Genomic DNA, 21,214 nt, shown 5'->3' with positions numbered 1-21,214 from the left:
ATCGGCGGTAAACTTGGTCCATTAATAATGAATTATAAAACAGTTCTTTCTCTTACAAGAGCACGAGCAGGATGGAAGTGTTGATAATGGTGATCAGGTTCATTAGTTTTAATGCTTTGAGTCTGAACTACTGCTCAGTGTTTGCTGTTTATTCCACTTACTGTCTAAAAGCCACTTGAAGCTTACAACAACCTGACAAATCTTTCATCATCTGTCACTAATGAGAAATACATAGAAGTTGCCTTCATGATCCTCACAAAAACCCTTTGCCCTCTGTCAAAGGGCAGCGTGTCCTGTCCACATCCACTCCAAATGAACAGATTTGAATCCTAAGGTTCTGAATGTAAGCAGCAGGTTGCTGATGACGATCAAAATCCCGCAGACAAGCGATATGTTACATTTTCAAGACATATAAGGATGAATAAGACGCCTGGCAGCAGGACGTGTTCACTTAAAGAGCAGAAACGCATTGAACATAACGACATCAAAGTCTTTAGACAAACCACTGCGCATTAAACTAAGTGTAACACGTGTAAGTCAGTGACACTGGTCCCAGCGGTGGCGCCTTAATGGTCACCAGTGCAGCCATTAGTGACGGTTCCTCTCAGCTTGTCTAATTCTCCACATCGACTCGACATCATTAGGACTAAAGACAACTTGATGCGCTCTGCCTCGGTCTCCAGCTGCAGCTCAACACTGCGCCTTTGCGCCACTGAGTGAGGGAGGAGGATCCAAGCTGTTCCTCTCGGGCGCACACGCGCACGGACCACTTTTCCAAATGTGTTTCTAAAGAGGCGCACTGGGAATTAGTTTCCCGTGATTTCTGATCTGCTGGCCGTCCGCGCTACTTTTACTTCCCAAGGTGAAACACGGCACTGAATGACCGTGCGTCACCTCGGCAGCGCCAATAGCGAGCACGCCCCCCGTCGTGCCAAATATAAAAGCTGCTCTCGCCCGACTTCCAGTGACTGGGTGGCTTTGACTGGGGCTGTTGAACGGGAGCAAACCAGCAAATGGTCACTAACTTTACACGCATAGGACTTTTTTGTGTTTTCAAACACCGAGGCGGCATGGATTTAAACTTCACGCTCCGGGGGCGAGACTCATCCGGCTTCGGCGCACTGGCGCAGACGCTCTTTGGGAATAACTCACAGTTTTCATTCGACAACAACACCACCGCCGCGAAAACGGACGAGGAGGACCTGGAAGTCAACACGGACGTCTACTCCAAAGTGATAGTGACCGTCATCTACGTGGCTCTGTTCGCGGTGGGCTCTCTGGGCAACTCCATCACCCTGTACACGCTGCTGACCAAAAAGACGCTGCAGAACCTGCAGAGCACCGTGCACTACCACCTGGCCAGCCTCGCCGTGTCCGACCTGCTCATATTCATTCTCTCCATGCCCATCGAGCTCTACAACTTCATCTGGTTCCATCACCCGTGGGCGTTCGGGGACGCGGTGTGCAGGGGCTACTACTTCCTGCGCGACAGCTGCTCCTACGCCACGGCGCTCAACATCACCAGCCTGAGCGTGGAGCGCTACATGGCCATCTGCCACCCGTTCAAAGCCAAGAGCATCATGTCGCGCAGCCGCACCAAGAAGCTCATCAGCGCCATGTGGCTCGCGTCCTTCGCGCTCGCGACGCCGATGCTCTTCACCATGGGCCAGTCCGTGCGCAAAGGCGAGAAAATATGCTCCACTATTGTGTCGCCCGTCACAATGAAGACTGTGCTGCAGGTACGAGGATGTCTTACACACTGTTTGACTTCTGCGTTGACGTTTTAGCGCGTGACAAGCAGTTTTACGCACGTCACAGAGAACACCAGTTATTTGTTTTAGCCGAAGCCCCCTAAAATTAAGCAAACATTGCCCTTTGCCTAAATCTTCCCTTTATTGGGTTTAATTAGCCCGCGGGTTCTCACTAATTGTCTTTCACCCAGGTTCATTTCTGCCAGGAAATGAACAAGACGCACACGCAACGAGGTCAACAACGATGCTCGTTTCTGAGAAAGTAATGAAAAGGGCAAGCGGAGTCCGCGGAATCATCAGATCCTGTTTTGTAAAATCCGAAAACGCAACTAACGTGGATTTTTTTTTCTAAAAATGAGTTTGTGCTGGTGAAGAATGTCACGCAGACCGACAACCTGGCGGCAGCTCGCGTGGAGCTACAGGTGTGGTTTTTCTGGAGCGCGAGAGTGTCTCTCTGCGTGTTTGTGGATCCAGGAGCGATTGAAACAGCATTTGACTAAAATAATGAGCGGCTTTTTTCTCATTGACACATTTATTGTGGTGACGAGCCGCATCGTTTAACCATCTGTGTCCGCGCACATTACCAGAACACCCGCTGCGGTTGTGTTCTCGAGTACACATGAGACTGAAATTGAAAAGTGCTCCAAATTTTGAACTTGAAGACATCATCATCATTGTTTCACAGCGGTTACTGCAGGTGCGCCTTAATTGCAGGTGTGCGCAAACTGGGCGTGTTTTTATTGCGATTAGACGCAATTCACTTGTTACTTGTGCATGCGGTCCTCGCCTCTCTCCAACGCAAGCGAACTGGATCTAGGTTGTATAAACGACCAGGCTCGTCCCCATCTGTATTTACAACGCGCATTCTTGGCCCGGGCTCAGAAGTACAGCCATTGCAGTGCGAGCAGCGGGAGATGCTCAGTGTCTGGCGTAAAACAAAAGGAAAGGAGCGCTGTGACATGAGCCGTCTGGTGTAAATGATGCCCTGTCTGCGGCTTCTGAGCTACTGTTACAGTACGGTCTCCGTCATTATACTGTGTATCAATTCTTTCCGTTTGTCCTTCCTCGTCCCACGTCTCTCCGTCTGCTCCGTTCTCCCTTCTCACCACTTCATGTGTGACAGTAACTACTGTACCTGACACAGCGCCAAGGTTAACGCTTCTCAGCCTGCGAGGCTTTCGCTGTGCAGCGAGCGTGACGGCTCGAGCCGGTCGCTCTCCAGAGGAGCGGCTCATAAGGAACCGAGACGGGCGCAACAAAACGCAAATCGCATGATTTTATGGGATGTTTCTTTCCAGAACACTAGACATGACGGTGCAGTCCTGTCTGGGGACATCACTTGATGCATAATGCAGAGGGACAGGATGAAACTGCTCCCATGATGTGACGTGCGTGTGCGCTAAAGATGCTGCAGGAGGCTCCCTGCCGCTGCGGGTCCCCCAACACTGCTGTTTTGACAACAGTGAGTGACACTAAGGAAGGAGGAGGTGTGTGTGTGTGTGTGTGTGTGTGTGTGTGTGTGTGTGTGTGTGTGTGTGTGTGTGTGTGTGTGTGTGTGTGTGTGTGTGTGTGTGTGTGTGAGATTAACTGCACCCTAAATGGCAGACATCAATAATGCAGAGTCTCTACAAAGTACTTTAAGTTCAAAATCTTAAAGGAGAGATTCCCTTGGGTTGAAGCATGTTTTCATTCGAAACTCTTACAAATTCTAAAGTAAATAGTAGTTTGTGATTCCTCCCAGGGATTCATTTATATGAACAACATTATATAATGTGCAACTATAAAGACTATGTGTCAAAAGGCTGCTTTCTGGCCTCAAGACTGAAAAGACGCCTTCATGCCCTGTTTGTACAAAATACAGCTTTGTGACAACTTTTATTACGTAATGCTCAGAAAATGGCTGTTCCGCTGCTGAGACACGCTGCCGTCTGCAGGGAACTGTTGATAATGGGATTTTCTCCGTAGACATAATTCATTTGATGAGAAAAGGTAAAAGAAGCTTTAAGTTGTTTACAAACCAGATTATTGCAGGGATTCAGTTCAGTAAATTCAATTACGAAGGCAGTTAAACATCAGATCTAATCGAACCCCCCACTGGTCTAAGGGTAAGAAACGCTGTCTTCCATCAGGCTGGAGGACTAAAGCCTCGCTGGGCTGTGGCTACAAAGCTTTAGTCACATCATTGTGACTGATATGAATCAAAACTTAATGAACTCATATCTGCTGTAGTTGCAGTTTTATTCAGCAGAAGGACCTTTGTTTGATGGAATCCGTCCATTTCTTTAGGTATTTCAGTCTGTGCTGTAGTGGTAAATCCAGAGGTCCTGGGATATTTAATGCAGTGCTATTCAGGCAGTCGAAGTGCAATAAGCAAATTACCCAACTGTCACAAATGGCACCACCGTTGACAGGAATCCTGGAAGCTGAGGCCGACTGGAGATAGCTCCAGTCTCTCAGCAGGTGAAGTGACAGCTGAGGCGTCTTTGTGCGACGGTGTCAGGCTGCACAGCTCCGTGTGCCCGAGGACGCGGGATGCATCAAAATGTCCCTGCTCCATTTCTGTGGGCCGGTGAGTTTTTGTGGCTCCTTCCAGACGCTGTCAAGGACACGAGTTTCAAATGTTTTAAACAAGACCAGATGTGTCGCTCAGAAGTTGTAAATGCTCAGACGTGAAGCGTAGTTCAACCACCACTGAAGTATCTTTTAATGAAATCAACGAAACGACACCAGCAGCTCATGTCGTTAGAACTAATGGAACCAACAGACACGACTTTGGCTTTGCTTCGCCTTATTACCATGTAAATTATGTCAGCCGCGCAATTGCAGCTCCTGCATATTGAAAATTGTTTTTTTCACCCAATCTTCTTTTTGTGGTTGATTTATTTTCATCCTATCTGGACAAAAACACTCTTTTAAATAATGCATTTTATCTCCGGACTGATATTTACATGTGTTCTGGACCACGAAGTGTTGCGCACTGTTGTGAACATTGTCTCACGGCAGGACGTGAAGACGACGCACGCTCACTTTCTTGCAGAGACGAGCTGAACAAACGCGACGGTGACTTATTGCTCCCTCGGCGCCTCGTACAGCGTTGGGTGACGGACTGACCGTCGAGGAAGCAAGTGGCTGATAAGCTCTGAGGCGGCTCGAGTTTCATCACTCATCAGCCCAACAGCAAGGCTTAAACCTCACTCTGTGGTAATCTGAGTTTATTCTCAGTAGGAAAACAACACATGGAGAGTTTGTTCTGTAAAACCATAATTAAATCCAAGCGCATCACATGACTGTGTAATGTAGAGCTTCATTCATATTTTCAGCTTCACTGGAGCAGCTGTAAATAATAGCCCAAGTTAAATCTTAATCATTTTTCAGACCTTATTTATATCAGGTCTCAGGTTATATTTTTTTTAATGAAGTAACAAAATGGTTTTACAAATCAAACTGTCCATCAAACATCGCTGAGAGGCTTTGATCAAACTCTTGCCTTTCGTTTTCCCTCCTTGTGCCGACTTCAGTCTTAATAGAAGCTGTCGTTGCTCCAGGCCCCAAATATCGAGGTGCACCGGGTTAACGCCGTAGTTGACCGACATCCACTTGCGCCTCGTAAAGACGCAAACGTGTCGCTGAGATGTTGTCATGACACAGAAGAGTTGAAGAAAAGTCCCTGGGAGTGGAAATAGGCTCGTCTGAGTCATCGGGGCGACGCCGCTGCACCAGCAGGGTCCCAGAATGGAGCTGTGCTTCGTGGCGTGAACAGGCCGTGCTCTTCCCTCCGCTGTGATGCAAACGGATGCATACTTCCCTTATCTGCTGATATTTATTTCTGACACGGTAGCAGCTTCCAAGAAGTAGCCACAGCCGCCTCCGCGCGTTACGCTGGAGTCAACGACAGCCAAAACATCTGGATTTCACATTTACTGTAACAAGCAGCTGTGTGGTTAAATATTTGTATTGTTGTGGACGTGGCACCGGCTACAGTGCATCTGTGTGGCTACAGAGCAGCGCGTGACTGGTGGCACGGGCCTCTGTCTAAACAACGTCACCCTCACGCAAATATTTGGACTGTTTCTGGCTGAAAGTGAGATGGATGTTTACTCAGATACGGAGCAGGTCACGGCGATTGGGAGAGAGAGCGTCGGGGGAAAATATACATCCACTCTGCGCTGTTTAGAAGGAGCGGGACGAAGGTGACTGAGCCAGCGGATGGTGGGGAGGTTTTCCTAATACATTCATTTAGGAGAAGACTTTGAAACATAATATAAAAACAAGGTTGCGCTTTCCATTGCCAAAGCTTTTCTGCAAATATTGTGAAATTATATGTGTAAACAAGCAAAATGTCACATGAATAAGGTCTGATGGAAGCAATGTCTCGCATGTTAAAAAGACTCATGTGTCTTCACTCTAGTCTGACGTCCCTTTCCAGTATTCCCATTATTCCCCTTTTACCATTCCATGTGTTCTCAGCGGGTGTTTTTCTGCATGCGCTGCTCCTCAGCAGCACGCGCTCACGGTGCCGTACATCAGGGGGCGTGTGATTAATTTAAACCACGCGCACACATGGCATCTCCCTCGTGTCGCCTGTCATTTCTCTTTCATCTTATCAGCTCCCATCCCTCTTATCGCCGCGTCCTCAGCTTCTCCCAGTTTAAGATGTGAGAGGGATACAGGGAGAGGACGTGAGGGGATGGTGATCAAATCCAAAACATATTTTGCAGAAAGAGACTTGAATTGAAATGGGTCGTCACCAGCAGCACATGGTGTCATTTCCTTTTAAAGGTGTAGTCCAGCAAATATTCCCCTGGCAAATAATTTAAAGCTGGAATACAGTGACATTTACGCTTACTCAGCATCTTTTTAGCCGACACGACGTCACATGGGAGCTTTGTGTGCTGATGTCAGAACTCAGTGCTCGCTGTCTCCTGGACATGTCTGATTCCAGCTAGTTTTTAGAGACTTCCTGAGTGGTTACAGCAGAAGAAGACAGTGACGAGGCCACAGACAGGAGACCCTGAGGGGCAGCCTCTGGGCAGGAGCGCCTTCTACACCAGACAGGAAGAGGAGGAAGTGTGAGGATGACTAGAAAAAAAACAGTTCAAATGGAACGAGGTAGAATGTTAATTTACTGATATTTTTTCCAGCGGATTTACACTTAGTATCTCTTTACAGTACTTTTGTACTCCAAGCACCAGTGATGCTGTAGTTATTTTAATGGGGCCTTTAAAGCATGACGGTTACACTTGTTTCATCACTACACCTGGTTCTACCGGATGAAAGCAAAGGTTCATTTCAGGAAAACATTGCAGAAAGATGCTCATGGGGCATTTGTTGACCCCTGACATCGTATCTACCTTTTATACAGCGATAAAGACAGAGTTCACTTCTGATCGGAGGTGAAAGCTCAAACCAGCGATCAAAACTCATTATAGTGGGGGCACAAGGGGTCATTAGTGTCACACACACCACATGTACACTACGTAAAGCAGCGATCGGCTTGTGCGATCCTCCTTAAATCAAGTTATATTTATACTGCCTGAAATGTCTTTACTCCAACCTGCGCAATATGGACACAAACAGCACTGAAACCCATCAACTCTAAGAAAAACCTCCCAAAAGTATTTATGGCATTAAAGCTGACTTAGCGGAAAGATTCTTAATCTTTTTTTGTGTGGTTCAGCTCCCTCACACTCCCCTTGAGCAGTCAGCCCACATTCCTACTGGCAGCCTCTCCAGGTGTGTGCCCACGTCTTCAAATCACATCAGAGCATAATACGTCTGCTGCTGAACAGATAAGACGACGCTCCGGTCACGCCGGCGTTCATGGGAGTAAAGGAGGTAAACCTCCATTTTTGACGGCTGATGAAACGCGTGAAAAGAAGTGGACAGTTTCCCTCCAGACGTCGGTGCAGAAAGGAGCCACGGAGAGAGTCCGTCGCTGCCAGGAGCTGAGCCTCAGAGCCGACAGACCTGGACTTTACTTAGCAAATCGTTTCTGTGTTTGCACGTTACGTCGGGTGAGAGCGAGGCGTCGACAGCCATCGTCTGCTGGGACGCATTCTGACATTCACACTCTACAACCTGGCCATAATTCTCCCAAATTATTCAAACATTTGAAGTTAAAATGAATTTGGAATAACATCGTTACTCCTGAATATGATTTATTCTGATTGAAATGTCAGAATGATTTTTTTTCCATGTAAATGACATTCAGAGGGCAATTAATCAATGTTGGTGACCTTACTGTAGCATCTTCCCCTAAACCTGAAAAAAGGAATTCAAACGCACGTGGCTGAAGTTGCTAGGTGACAGGTTTATGATGCTGCACAGCTGCACAGAGAGGAACAAAAACTACTGAATTTCTAGTGGCTCGTCATGTCATAAGGTGGAGTTTAAGCCAAAACATGTGTCACATCTGGTTCACTTGATCTTGACTTCTACTGTAGATGCTAATCTGACGTCTCTGCACACGAAGTGAAGCAGAAGCACAAGAAACAGAAAAGAATCCAATCTTTAAGTTAGGGTTTGACCTTCTGCCTTTGGTTCTGTGGGGCATAAAAGTGGTCCATAAATAACCTGAGACCAAGTCTGTTTTTCCACTTGTTACATTAGCGAAGCTTGATTTAATGACGCTGCCTGCATTTAAAACAAAAGCTAAAACGCCCACGCAGACATGGGCTCAATAGGCTGATGAGGACGGGGAAAAGTGCTAATGGACAGACAGGAGCACTTCACAAGCTGCTCCGTCTGTACCCTCAGCGCACTGTATTTCAGCCTCCAGATAGCTGCAAAAACTGGTTTATTCAGAGAGAAATCCTGTCAATATTTAGTGTGTGAAAGCCACTTGTTGCAGTCGAGTGTTATTCTCATTACCGGAGCCTCGATTATTGAATTAGAAGCACATTTGGACAAATGTGACAAGTAGTTTGCCGCAACAGGCACAACACTGTGCCTGTGGAATCACGTATTAAATATTTAAAACCTCTTGCCCGATGATTCTGTCAGTGATACTGCTGTTGACAGCGAAGATGCAGATGGTGAATTCATTACAACCGTGCGGAGGAGTTTGTTCGCTTTCACATTTAGGAGGATTTGTCCTTATTTTCCATCGACTTCCCACAACTTTGACCGAGCAAACTCTCCTGGATTCTGATCCAGGGAAGTTTCATCTACGCAGCACAGAGGGAACGGAAGCTAAAGAACCAGCTGCGATCCCACACATTCAAAAGGTCACGTCGTGCTTGTGGGCATCATCGCTCTGCTCATTACGGCCTTCGCTCCCTCCTGTTGCCTTATTGTTTGTCATCTTCGGGGGTTCGTGTGTTTATTATTGGCACAAGGCGAACGCAACCTTTGCTGTATCTTGTTGCTGACGTCTTAATGACTGAATCAGGGCTCGTGGCACATCTTGACTCGGCACTCGATGAGCTTTCTTTGGGCCTCCCTCTGTCGCTGCATTCAATTTCCTCTGCGTTCTATTTTCGTCAAACCACACGGGTTGGATGCAGCAGGAAATTGATGCCCCCCCCCCCCCCCCCCCCCCCCCCCCTCCAGCGCGTGCTCAGCTTCACACTAATATTCCCAGCATGCAGTGCGACGCTCAACGACTCTGTTTCTCCAAACGTGTCGGCGTTTGACCCAGTGAAAGCATCAGCATCGCCCTTAAGGTCAGATATAGATATAGAGTTTTTATCTTATCTTCTTAGACCAGCATGACTCCCTAAAAATGGACAATGGAGCCAAGGGACCACTATGACACTAAAAAATATAAAAACCTGTAGGTTTGCACATCAAAATGCCATAAAAAGACGCTTTTCCCCACTTATGTGTTTTCCTTTCCAGTTCTTCTCTAATATCTTCCATTTTCCTTGCACGTCCGTCCTAATTATTCACATTACTTCTGCCAGTTTGGGCTTTTTTATCCATTATTTGCCTTCATCCCGTGCTGAAGCCGGGGCTCGCCTCGCCTCCCCCCTCCTCGGCTCTAATCAGTCAACAGTGTCTAGAGGGCAGGGGAACCTCAAAGTCAGCCGGCCCCGTTCATTAAAGCCATTAACTCCTCTCATCTGTGATTATCCCCTGAAATCACTGTGTGCGTGATGGAGGGCGATGGCCGTGGGGGGGGAGCTTACGTAAAAACGTTGGCGTCGGCCGCGGCCGCCGAGAGACTCCACACGCTTTGCACAGTAGCTGTCGAAAACGATCTCCAGCAGAAGCAGCGTTTTCGCCTTCGTCTCGCTTTCCTTTTTCACCCGGGCTCCATTCATCCTCTCATTAATCTTTACTGCTCACTTGATTTTTCCGTGTTTGTCACAATAGGAAGGAAAATGACTGGCGCAAAACTTTGCACTCATGGCTCAGGCACAATGTGATTTCATCAGTTGCGGTTGAGTGTTTCTTAATGGAACCTTTGAAGTTGTCGACGTCCATGCGTTTGTTTGTCGGCGAAAACAGACGTGAAAAATACAGAGTCCTTGGTTTTGAAAAGCACAATAAGTGACTCACTCCATTTGTTTTTCCACACTCGCTGGGCAGTTTATTATTTACAAGTTACTTTTATTTTTTGAGTTTTTGCATGAAAATGATTGTGCGAGTTCTCCACGGATCAGTGTGTTTTAATAATCCTCACATAGTAATGACGCTAACCTTTGTTGTCTTTATTTATTGCAGGTTTTTTAATTAGGATTACCAGCTGTCCCAAATTCCATTAACTTTATTAGAAAGTGAAATATGACAGCAGACTGAACATCACTCAAGATCACTCCTTATATACAGACTTTAGAAGCCATCTAAAGAGCCATTTTTTCCTAAGGAGAGATAAAGTTAATTGAGTCTTTCATCCAAAGTCTCTTAAATTAACCTCTCGCGCGCTGACTTGCTGCTGTTTGTACCGTTGCACTGTGGCGTCTCGCCTAAACAGCGTTATCATGAAGAGACACTTTCTCTGCAACAGGAAGTAGCTGAATCCTTTAAACTAACACGCGCCTCAAGTACACCAGACTTGTCTAAGTGCACAAAAAGCCTGAAAAACCTTGTGTTTAGAGACCAAGCACACGTTTAGGATGTGATGATTCAGACCTTCGTGACTAGAACCTAACCGGCGTTCGTGTCTCCTTCCTCCCTCAACAGGTCAACGCGTTCCTGTCCTTCGTGGCGCCCATGGTGGCCATATCTGTCCTCAACGGGGTCATAGCCAATCAGCTGCTGCGAATGTTCCGCGAGGCGGGACAGGACAACCGCGTGTGCATCATCGGCGGGAACCCGACCATGCTGAACGTGTCGGTGGAGCCCAACCGGGCCCAGTCGCTTCGCCATGGGGTTCTGGTCCTCCGTAAGTCAGCGTGCAGCAACACGGGGTCAAAGGGTTCATGTAAATGGGTTTTACACTTTTTACTTTACATCATTTCAAATGCTTTGGCGTTTAATCCACACACACACACACACACACCTGCACACGTGCACTTTAAAATGTGTCCAACCATTAAACACGATCTCAGCCGCTCCATCAAACCGCCGCCGATCTTCACGTCGCTCGCTCCGACTGAGCAAACGCTTCACGCTCGTCACCGCTATCTATTCGGAGGTGCAGCAGAGAATAACATATGAGCTGCCGCTGACGAGCAGCGTGAGATAACGCTGGAGCGCCGGGATCTGAGGCGCTAATGCATTAGCTATTCTGGCTCATTGTCGACGCACAATGACAATGTACGAGTTGGAATTAAATTTCACGTGTGTGATTCCTGTTATGTAGAAGAGTTAAATGACTACGATTACTAAAAGCTAAACCATAATGATGACAAATAAAAAACACGCAAATGATTTGTATTCGCCACGTCGACACTGATTGTTTTATGAATCTCACAATTAAGACACGTCACAGCCACGTTTTGAAGAGTCTCCTCTGGCTGCTTGAGGCCAACTTATATCAGAGCCGAGAATCCCAGGAATACATGTATGTGCTGCCTTGGGCCAGTAATGTAATGTTTATTTTCATGCTCATTTTTTCTGTTTTGCACCAATCGTTTGATATTTGTCTTTACTGTGTGACCTTTTTGTTGGAATCAAGCCACACATGACATTAACTCTTGACATTTCTTCTTTCCGTGATACGTCGGTGCTCGTTGCTGTGATCATGGCACCGTATCACAGGCTGAATTGAAATCATAATTGGATCAAGGTGAGCGTCACCTTGTTTCCAACAGTCTCAGTTGCAGCCGTGGGTCCTGACGTGCGATGAGTGGTGTTCTTACAGACAGTCCAGTGGGTTTGATGAAGCCAAGGCGAGAGGAACGCGTTCTGAAGTAAAACAGTATCTGTTAGAGCTGTGATTGGCATCGTAATTACACGGAGACAAACTAATCTCAGGCAGTTAAAAAGTCATTAAGGCAGATTTGTTTACACTCACAAAAAACTAGATTTTAAAAGACAAAGCACCTTAAACATAGTAATTAAAGCACACAAAGGCTGGGACAGTTCTAAAACTTTTGCAGTGATGATCTCAACTGAGGATAGAAAGCGGCACCTGAGGAACCTGTGATCTTTCGTCTGTTTAGTCCGTGATGATTGATTCCTACACTGAATATAACGGCACAGAGGCCTCTAGGTGACAAACATTTCCTTTTTCCCCGTTGAAGGTTTACCTTTCACTGGTCTGAGTCCTCACCCAGTGCATTACTTGCACTAACTCAGCATATACAGAGACCGTCCCCGGGGGTTTCCATGAGCTGGGTCCATGTGATGGGTTAGGGTCTGTCTCAAGGGGTCACAGGTCACAGGCGTTGGCTACTTGTCTAGTTGAGTTGTTAAAACAAGACGGACCGTGTGGTCTGTTTACAAGTGTGGAGCCAGACCTCCACGTCTCAGAAGATAAGAAGAGGTGGGTTCAGCTTCATTTTAAACAATTTAGACGTTTCCCGGTCCCATTAGTGACTCATTTGTTGCTGTAGTTTTCTGACATTGACTGCCTTTGTCTGAGCCCAGTTCGTTGCTCTGCCTTAATGTGCTCCATCTTTTTTTCCACATCTCAGTGTGAGATACGGTGAACAGCTTGGATGAGTCTTGGCCTTGACTCTACTATCACCTTTAACTCTCTGTCGTGTCTAACAGACCAGAATCTTTGGCGCTGGACGTAACTGAGGTCTGATGTCTGTGACTGACTCTAAGTGATCTTTCCTGCTTTCCTCTTCTTCCACTTGTTTGTTCAGGGATTTCTTTTAATTTATCAGCATCTGTGTTTTGCGGCGTTTACCCAGAACCTTGACATCACACTCAGGTTGCCAGGCAACCAGCAGAAACATTTTATTACCATTGAGTAAATACTTGCACCTTTACAGCATTTTGTCCCTTATTAAATAGATTTTTAAAAGCTGACGCTGATGAGTGGAAGCCAGTGGGTTTTAGAGCGAAGGTAGTTAAAGTAGATATTGACGCTTGTCCTTGTCCTACAAATATAATTAATTTCATTTTATCATGAATATCTAAAAATAAGGGAATTGTATTGAATAATTAGTCGCCGGTGGGACAGTGTCCATAGATGGAACTGGACCAAATATTGAGGTGCTTTCCGTCCTAGCCTGACATTAATGGTAAGATTCGTGCCACATGTGACAGCGGAGGCCTGGTTGCCATGGCTGCAGACGGCCGTTTCTGACTCAGGCGGAGGACGCGTTCGTCTGCCGCCCGCTTACTTCTGGTCTGCATGGCTCAAACACGCACACATGCACCCGTTTCCTGCCTCTGGCTGCGTGTTCAGGTACGAACGCACTCACAGCGGCCGGACCGTTGACCTTTCAAGGCGCGCGAGCCTCTCAGCAGCAGCGCGTCGGTGAATCCCGGGCCGGACCCGGCTGCTCGTGGACGCCCAGACTCTGATGTCCTCTCACCCCACAGGCGCTCACGACTCCATTATCTCTCCCCATCGCCTCCGCCGCGCGGCATCACGCGGCGATAAGTGGCCATTTCTGCCTGCGCTTCTGCGGGTCCAGAGCGGCCACATCCAAATGAAGCGAAGACGCGCCGGCGATAATTTCTCAGAACCGCCCTGTGGCGACGAGGCGCCGGCTCAACGGAGGCCCGCGATTCTCCTTAAAAGCTAGAAAGAGTCCCTGCAGCCGTTCTGGTGATGACAGCGGGGTTCTTTGAAGCACACGCTCAGAAGCCGTGACCTCCAATCACAGCGCCGACGGCCTGCGACTATACAGGAACATAGTGATTCACAGGTATTGCATGTCGGATGCAGGCTGCTATTTGAATGCGCTGTGCTGCAGGTCACGGCGTCTGCCAGCGTTGGGGATAAGTGTCATTCAGATCAGTACATTCACAGCGCCAGGCTCCAGAACACCAGCCGGGCTTTCAAACGGCTGGTGTTCGAGACGGATTCAAATTTGAGGTTCCGCCGCGTCGTCGGAGCTCATTCTTCCGGAGGAAATCTGAATCCAATTTCTCCAAAGTGCAGCCGTGATGGAATCGTATTGACAGAGGTGCGCTGACAGACGGGGACTCGGAGGCTTAAAGGGCCGTCAGGCGTCTCGGCGGGACGGCTTGATCTGCGGGCCGCCGTCTGCACCGTCCTGTCATCTTGTCACAACAGTGGATAAAAGAGAGATGGAGGAGGTGTCGAAGCCGCTTCAATTAACCTTGGACTTGTAACTTTCGCAGCTCTTGTGCAGGTTGCTACAGTTAAGTGTAATGCAGCCACCTTCTTACCTCACGCTGCACCTGCGTCTCCCAGTTCCCTCTTAAGGCCCAGCTACACACACACTGGTGCTGGAGCTGCAGGTTTCCGGCTTTCATCCCCGGGTGCTTTGTGGCATTTCAGTGAGAGATGATGATCGCAACAGGATCAGCTACAATAGGATCCACCGATGTGTCAAGTTGTTTCAAACGTGAGACATGTAACAGCTGCTGTATTTATCTGCACATGTAACGGCTGATTCATGGTCTGAAACATCTGCAGATTTACTCAGGTCCGACCTAAAAGTCAGGATAAAATGTATTTGTGTTTGTATGTTTGATAATTCATTCAGCTTCATCTCTTCAGTGTTTCTGAGTTCCTCCTGATGTTCTAGTGACCTCTCCCTCTCTCTTTCTCTCTCCATTTCTCCCTCTCTCTCTCTCTCTCTCTCTCTCTCCCACCCTCTCTCTCTCCCACTCTCTCTCTCCCTCCTTCTCTCTCTCTCTCCCTCCTTCTCTCTCTCTCGTCCAGGAGCCGTGGTCATAGCCTTCGTCGTGTGCTGGCTGCCCTATCACGCTCGCCGCCTCATGTTCTGCTACGTCTCTGACTGGTCTAAGTGAGTAACGATTCTTCGCTGTCTTCCATGTGAACGAACACGCGTGTCCTCCCCTCACCTTTTCTCAGCTCACACGATCATCTGCACACGCTTCACTGCACATAAGCACAAATATTGTGTTATAAAGACATTATTGTGTAGCGGATGAGAGGGACAGTAGATGTGGTGGAGAGGCGTTCAGGCACAGAGGTGCTCTTACAGTATATGATAATTAAATGTGGAAATCACCTCATCTACATGTGTTAGTCCCAGAATCAAACCTGTTCTTTGCAGCTGCACCATCAGGACCGATGCTGCCCAGTCAGACAGACTTTTACCAACAGTTGTAGCACAACACCTCATGTGAGCAAACGGAAGAGGCTCCAACCGACACCAAGGTCATTTTTCAGTGTTTCACTCTGGTAAAACGTGTTCAGAACCACAGGACGGTGTAAAGTACTGTTTGTCCTATTGTGGCTCCAGCTCTACTCAGGGATCACCCACCTCCTCCCACACACACACACACACACACACACACACACACACACACACACACACACACACACACACACACACACACCAAAACAAATGGACTATTTCCTGTTCCCTTTATTACTGGATTCTTTGGCTGCTGTCTGGACTTCATGTGTAAAATTAAGTTTGTGGGCAAGGACGTAGTTTGTGATTCAACTTGAGTTTCAAAGTTTTGCCTGTGCAACAATGAAACCTTCCTACTTCCTCTTAAAAAAAGTGTAAGTCATCACCCAACAACTGGCCATTGATTCAACTAAGGGATTACACTGATGATTAGTTATGCAACATGAACCAGTGTGGATTATGGGACAGATTCATTTTAACCATACTGCACGTGTGACCAAATAAAACCTGACATGTGATTCTCTGGAACATTCATAGCTTATAATCAATACACCTTCTAGAGCTGAGGTTAATGCAGTCAACGCCTTGTGAACATCATCACAGGCGGCAGCCGTGACCACTCATAATGGTCCCAAGCCCCTCTTCAGTATCGTCTTGACAGCCAGGAAAGTGGCTGATGTGCCTGAATCACAGACTCGTCTGAGAGCGTTCCGCCTTTAGTCCACGTCGGCACAGAGTGCTGTGAAATGACTCTTTATTAAAAAATAGCTGCCGCTTCGAGGACTGGTGTCAGACTCAAACATGGCCCGAAGTGAAGACCGGCTCATGTCTCACGCGTCACCCTCCATCACATAAACAGGAGCCCCAGAATGAGCTGATTATACGTAATGAAAAGGTCACGTATGGTCCTGTCCCTGTCGTCCCTCATTCATCTTTAATAGTGACTCTGGATGAAGACAGATACACACTGTATTGATGCTGTGCACACTTCAGTGGCTCGTCTCCATCCGAGAGGATGAGCGGTCGATGCGCTGGAGCCCAGGAGTATCCATAATATGTGTTGGATACGATGATTTGTTAGGACTTGTAACCTTTTGCTGTCTCCTGATCGTTTATTATTCCCAAGCGGAGCAGCTCGTGCCCTGATGTTGTGCCCCGCGGTGAATAAATAAGGACCTACATGCTTTTTAACGTGTCTCTTCAATCGGTCAGACTTGTTGCATTGTTCTTCTCTGGGCATTGATTTGTGTGCGCTGGCTGATAAATCCTGTCTTGCAGTTTGACTGGTGGAATAAACGTGCGATCGATCGCGACAGCGGTGGCTTTTGCATGAACGAAGCACTGAGTGTGCAGGCGTGGCCGATAATTATTCAGCCATCAGCACTCAGACGGCAACTGTAATGAAAACTGCAGCAGGTCCTTCCCTGTTTCTGTGTTGTACCACATGCAGGACAGGAAGTCTTTTCCTTCCATATTTTTATTGGGGACAGAGGGACTTTAGCTTCACTATGCATGCGTGTTGGGAAATGGGATGAGCGTCTGCACTCACAGGAAGTACATGTTTTGCTCCATAGTTTCCCAGTATCCTTTGGATTTACTGTCCCATCTTGTGTAATCGTTATATCCTTAGCTTAATCCTAGGACCTCAAGGCACAGGTTTATTCTTCCCAAAGTTCACAGTGAAGTTAAAAATAAGTAAGAACAGTTACATTAGTTAAAATCAAAGAACAGCTTTTATTTAATACATTTGTTGTTTGGTTGAAGGCTTTTGAAACAGAAAATGTTTGGATGCTAAAGGAACTTCACCAGCTGACCCTTTTTGTCGCTGTCTTTTTTAATCTGAGCACAGAATATATTCTTCCGCTGCAGCCTTGAGAGCAGTAATGAAGCCAGACATTGGCTCGAAGCCATCGGAGCGAACTTTGGTAATCTGTTGATGGTTTGGAAGCTGTTACTAGTAGAGGATCAGAAAGAGCTCAAATGAGCAGTGACATCTGAAAAGAAGATTACCGGGTTGGGGGAGAAATGGTCACCGGCCGTACGCACCAGGCACAGAGCAGGAGCCACATTTTGAACCTTTGGCTTTACCTTAACAAAATAAAAGCACAACAGGTAAACACAAAAGAGTTTATATAGTTACTGCTTCAGTTGTTTTGCAGTCAGATCTTATGATCTTACGAAAGCTTATGCCAATTACTTGAAAGTGAGTAAAGACATACACGTATGGGTGATAAACCTCCACAAACCTGCCTTCTTGATCTTTCTGTCTATAATTCAGCACATTTAGCACACAACACAGTGCATTCTGCAGCTCAAATGAATTGCCTTAATTACTTTCTCTTAAAACTTGTTTTCGCTTCAATCTCCTTATTTTTTCTTTTTTTTTTTCAGGTTTAGAAAAATCTGTTTGTGTTTGTTTGAAAAAAAAAGTCATGTTTTGTATCTAAAAAACTGCAGCAGAACAGTAAAATGATTTACTGATTGCTGTATTATTTAAGTTGTGGGACATTTAATGCCTCGCTCCTGTCTCCTCCGTCTTCCAACAGCGACCTGTATGACTTCTACCACTATTTCTACATGCTGACCAACGTCCTGTTCTACGTCAGCTCCGCCATCAATCCCGTCCTCTACAACCTGGTGTCGTCCACCTACCGGCAGATCTTCTTCTCCACGTTGAGCTACTTCTTCGCGCCCTGCCGCCGTTCGCCCCGGAGGCACCGCTACCCCCTGACCCGTCACTCCATCAGCATCTCCAGCAACCACACCCTCTCCACCAACATCATCAAAGAGACGGCGTACTGAGCCACCCCGTCCACCGCCGCTTGCTGTCAAGTCCAGCTTCACTGGGGGCGTGGCGGTGCTGGAGCGGGGACTGGTAGCAGCTGGTCCGACTGTGGGGGTCGCGCTCACGCTCGTGCGACGTCGAGTGCCCGTGCCGACGCTGCATTTGTGGTTTTCTTCGTGTTTTGTATCCGCGTGATTTTGTAAAACTGTAAAATAAGGGACGTCAGCGGAGGTAGTCTTATGTAAAATATGTTTCAATATATATACTGTATATAATACATGTTTATATTCTCACTTGTCTGGTTCTGCAACTTTACACTCATCAGCTTATAAAACTCCCGAATACGTTATTTAAAAACAGCCTCAACTCACTGACCACTGTAAAGGATCTGATGTAAGCTCCCTGCGCGTTCGTTCAAAGGCTCCTGAATATGTGAGCTAAATGGGTTTTATTGATTATTTGAGGCACTTATACATAACAGGTGTCACCGTGTGCAGCAAACATGAAATGCTGGAAATTAATTGATGCACAGACACAAACAAGCCCACCTGGAACATAAAGCTGCGCCTTTGAGGGGACGCAGGTTGGGTCTCTTCCATTCTGCTGTTTACCAAGCACCTGCTTCTTGGGGAATTGGAAGGAAGACGACGCAGACGACCGTTCCGTTCCGTTTTCCCTTAGGAAGGAGGCAAGTGTGTGAAACCATGTGGACGGGAAGCCTTACGAGGCTTAACTCGTCAAATAGATTAATATTTTACACCTGAATATTTATGATTATGATTATGTGTTGGATATGCAACACAACACTGAGAGTCCAGTGCTTCAGCATGTGACTCGCACGCAGCAGCATATCTGCATGTACTGTCCACATTATGAAACAAAAGCTCGTCCATTCGTACTGCATGCTTTATAATTGGATTTTGAATTTGCCACTGATAAAGATGAGCTGTAATGAAGTTTATAGCAAATCATTGTGTTCATTGTGCGGTTCAGTGACACTTTGTGAAGAGCACGACAAAAGAACAGCAGACGCCTGAGACGATAAGGGAGAAAACAATAAGCAAGCAGGGTGGACGTGAAGGCTGCCGGACTGGGTCCAAGCACCAAGAACCTACAGAACCCCAGAAGGGTCTGGTTCTAGTCCAAATAAACGTTCATGAAAAGAGCTGCGACATTAAGAGTGGACCCATCAGTGGTTTCAGCTGAAAACAAAAGGTTCCACCCTCACCCGTTGAACACGTGGCTGCACAGTTTATGCTGCTTCTGAATGTCTATCTCCACAGGCTGCAGCGTTTCACTTTCACACCGGCTGCAGCGCTTGTGACACTGACGTCCTCATTCGCCGCATGCTGTGCGTTGAGCGTTGCACCATGATCCACCTGCTCTGTTCTGTCCTGGTTGTTGCACACGGTCCGTTTTAGGCTTGTGTGTCTGTCACAAGGTCGTGAAGAGTTTTTTTAGATGAAGACATGTGTCTATGAGCTGAACACTGGACGCATGACGTCGAAGATATGACATCATTTTGTTGTAAAATAAAAAGGACAAAGATTTTTTTAATTGTAATTTAATGGTTGATGAAACATTTGACCAGAAAAGAAAAAGAATCCAAACATCACGATGCTGATGCTTTCTAACACGTGCTGTAGTTGAAGCACCTTGAAGCGCTCGCCCTCTAATCTGCAGTCGGCCTATCAGTCATTTCATAATGCGCTCTTGCATCACTGATTATAATGTAATGTCATTGTTGTAGGTGTTGACGTTTGCTGGCAGTGTGTGGGTTGGTCCGTGTGGCTCCGTGTTCCTGACACTGTTGAAGTCGTTAACCACTTTATACTTGCTCCATTCAATCGTTATTCAGTCGTGTCATTCACCAGACAGACACTGAATGAATATGTTGAAAACACACAACATGTCCCTTTAAAAATCTTACTCTGCAGCACAAACCTGGACATGAATGTATTATAAAGCAAATGTGCTCACTGTATTTTGGGTCATTCACATCCGCCATGTTTAAGCATCGTCACATGACTTTGACAGAATGCGGTTTCATTTCACTAAACAAATAAAGGCGTGAACCCTGACCTATTCCCGTGACCCTGCTGTTTGCTGTGGAGCCTCTGCTCCTCCTGCTCACAGGTGCACAGACGCCCACAACTTAGCAGAAGGGCGTTTGACCTTTGCTGAAGCTCTCTCACGCCGGTTAATAGCTGTGGGCCGGACAAAACAAATGTCACTCGCGGGGTCTTATTACACAAGAAGTATGTTTTACTGTTCGATGTTCGCAGAGGAATAACCCGGGACATTAATGAGAAAGTGATACCACAGCCTAAGACATTATGATTCTATGGCGGATATTTGTTCAGGTTTAAAATGCTGATTTATTAAGAAGACAAAAATGTCTGTTTGAGAGACGTTCATTCCTCCAGCTGAGGCCTTGGATCAGCTACAGCTTTACCTGTTATTACTGCCTCAAACTGCTCTCATTTTGTTATTTCTTGTTTCAATGCAGTGCATCACTAAAATATCTTCATCAGATTTTACAGATTATGTCCAGTCTATTGGAGCAAATAAACTTTAAAGCCTTTTGATTTTTGTCATTTTTATTATTACCCCATGGCGTCTTTTATAATCAGGTGGCATTTAAATGTTTTCATTCAGAAGTTATTTTTTCTCCATTTGTGGACAATCAATGAAGCTCTAATGTAAGTCTTCAATCTAAATATTGCACTGAACTAATTAGAGATGCTGTACAATACGTTCTTTCAGGCGTTCCCTTAGGATCGAAGCTCCTTTTTCGCACATATTGAATATACTTTACAGGGAACGAGGAGAAATCCTGTCTCTCCACGTTCAGATTTATTTTATTTGTCTTCGCTCTCCTCCTCTCCTTGTTTCAAAAGTTTCACTTCTTCAAATTATGGGCAGATGAGGTTTTCCGTCACTTTTAGTTTCTGTTCTGGAAGTTTTAATTTCCATTTTCTATAAGCAGCCCACGTATCAAAGCAGCAGCTTCCCCGTCTCTTGGCGACGCCGCA

The 21,214-nt window shown here is 46.5% G+C and overlaps 1 protein-coding gene across 1 annotated transcript; it reads left to right on the top strand.

Moving 5' to 3' along the window:
- Window positions 1-638: 638 nt before the first annotated feature.
- On the top strand, window positions 639-20,767 carry ntsr1 (neurotensin receptor 1 (high affinity)). The gene is made up of 4 exons (XM_029157116.3): window positions 639-1,739; window positions 10,878-11,079; window positions 14,953-15,037; window positions 17,941-20,767. The coding sequence occupies exons 1-4, from the start codon at window positions 1,014-1,016 to the stop codon at window positions 18,194-18,196; spliced, it is 1,269 nt and encodes a 422-aa protein (XP_029012949.1). The 5' UTR covers window positions 639-1,013; the 3' UTR covers window positions 18,197-20,767.
- Window positions 20,768-21,214: the final 447 nt, after the last annotated feature.

Source organism: Betta splendens, chromosome 7 (genome assembly GCF_900634795.4).
Source record: "Betta splendens chromosome 7, fBetSpl5.4, whole genome shotgun sequence".
In the NCBI taxonomy this organism is placed as follows: Eukaryota; Metazoa; Chordata; class Actinopteri; order Anabantiformes; family Osphronemidae; genus Betta; species Betta splendens.
Note: the sequence above shows the minus strand (reverse complement) of the source record. Positions and strands in the feature narration are given on the sequence as shown.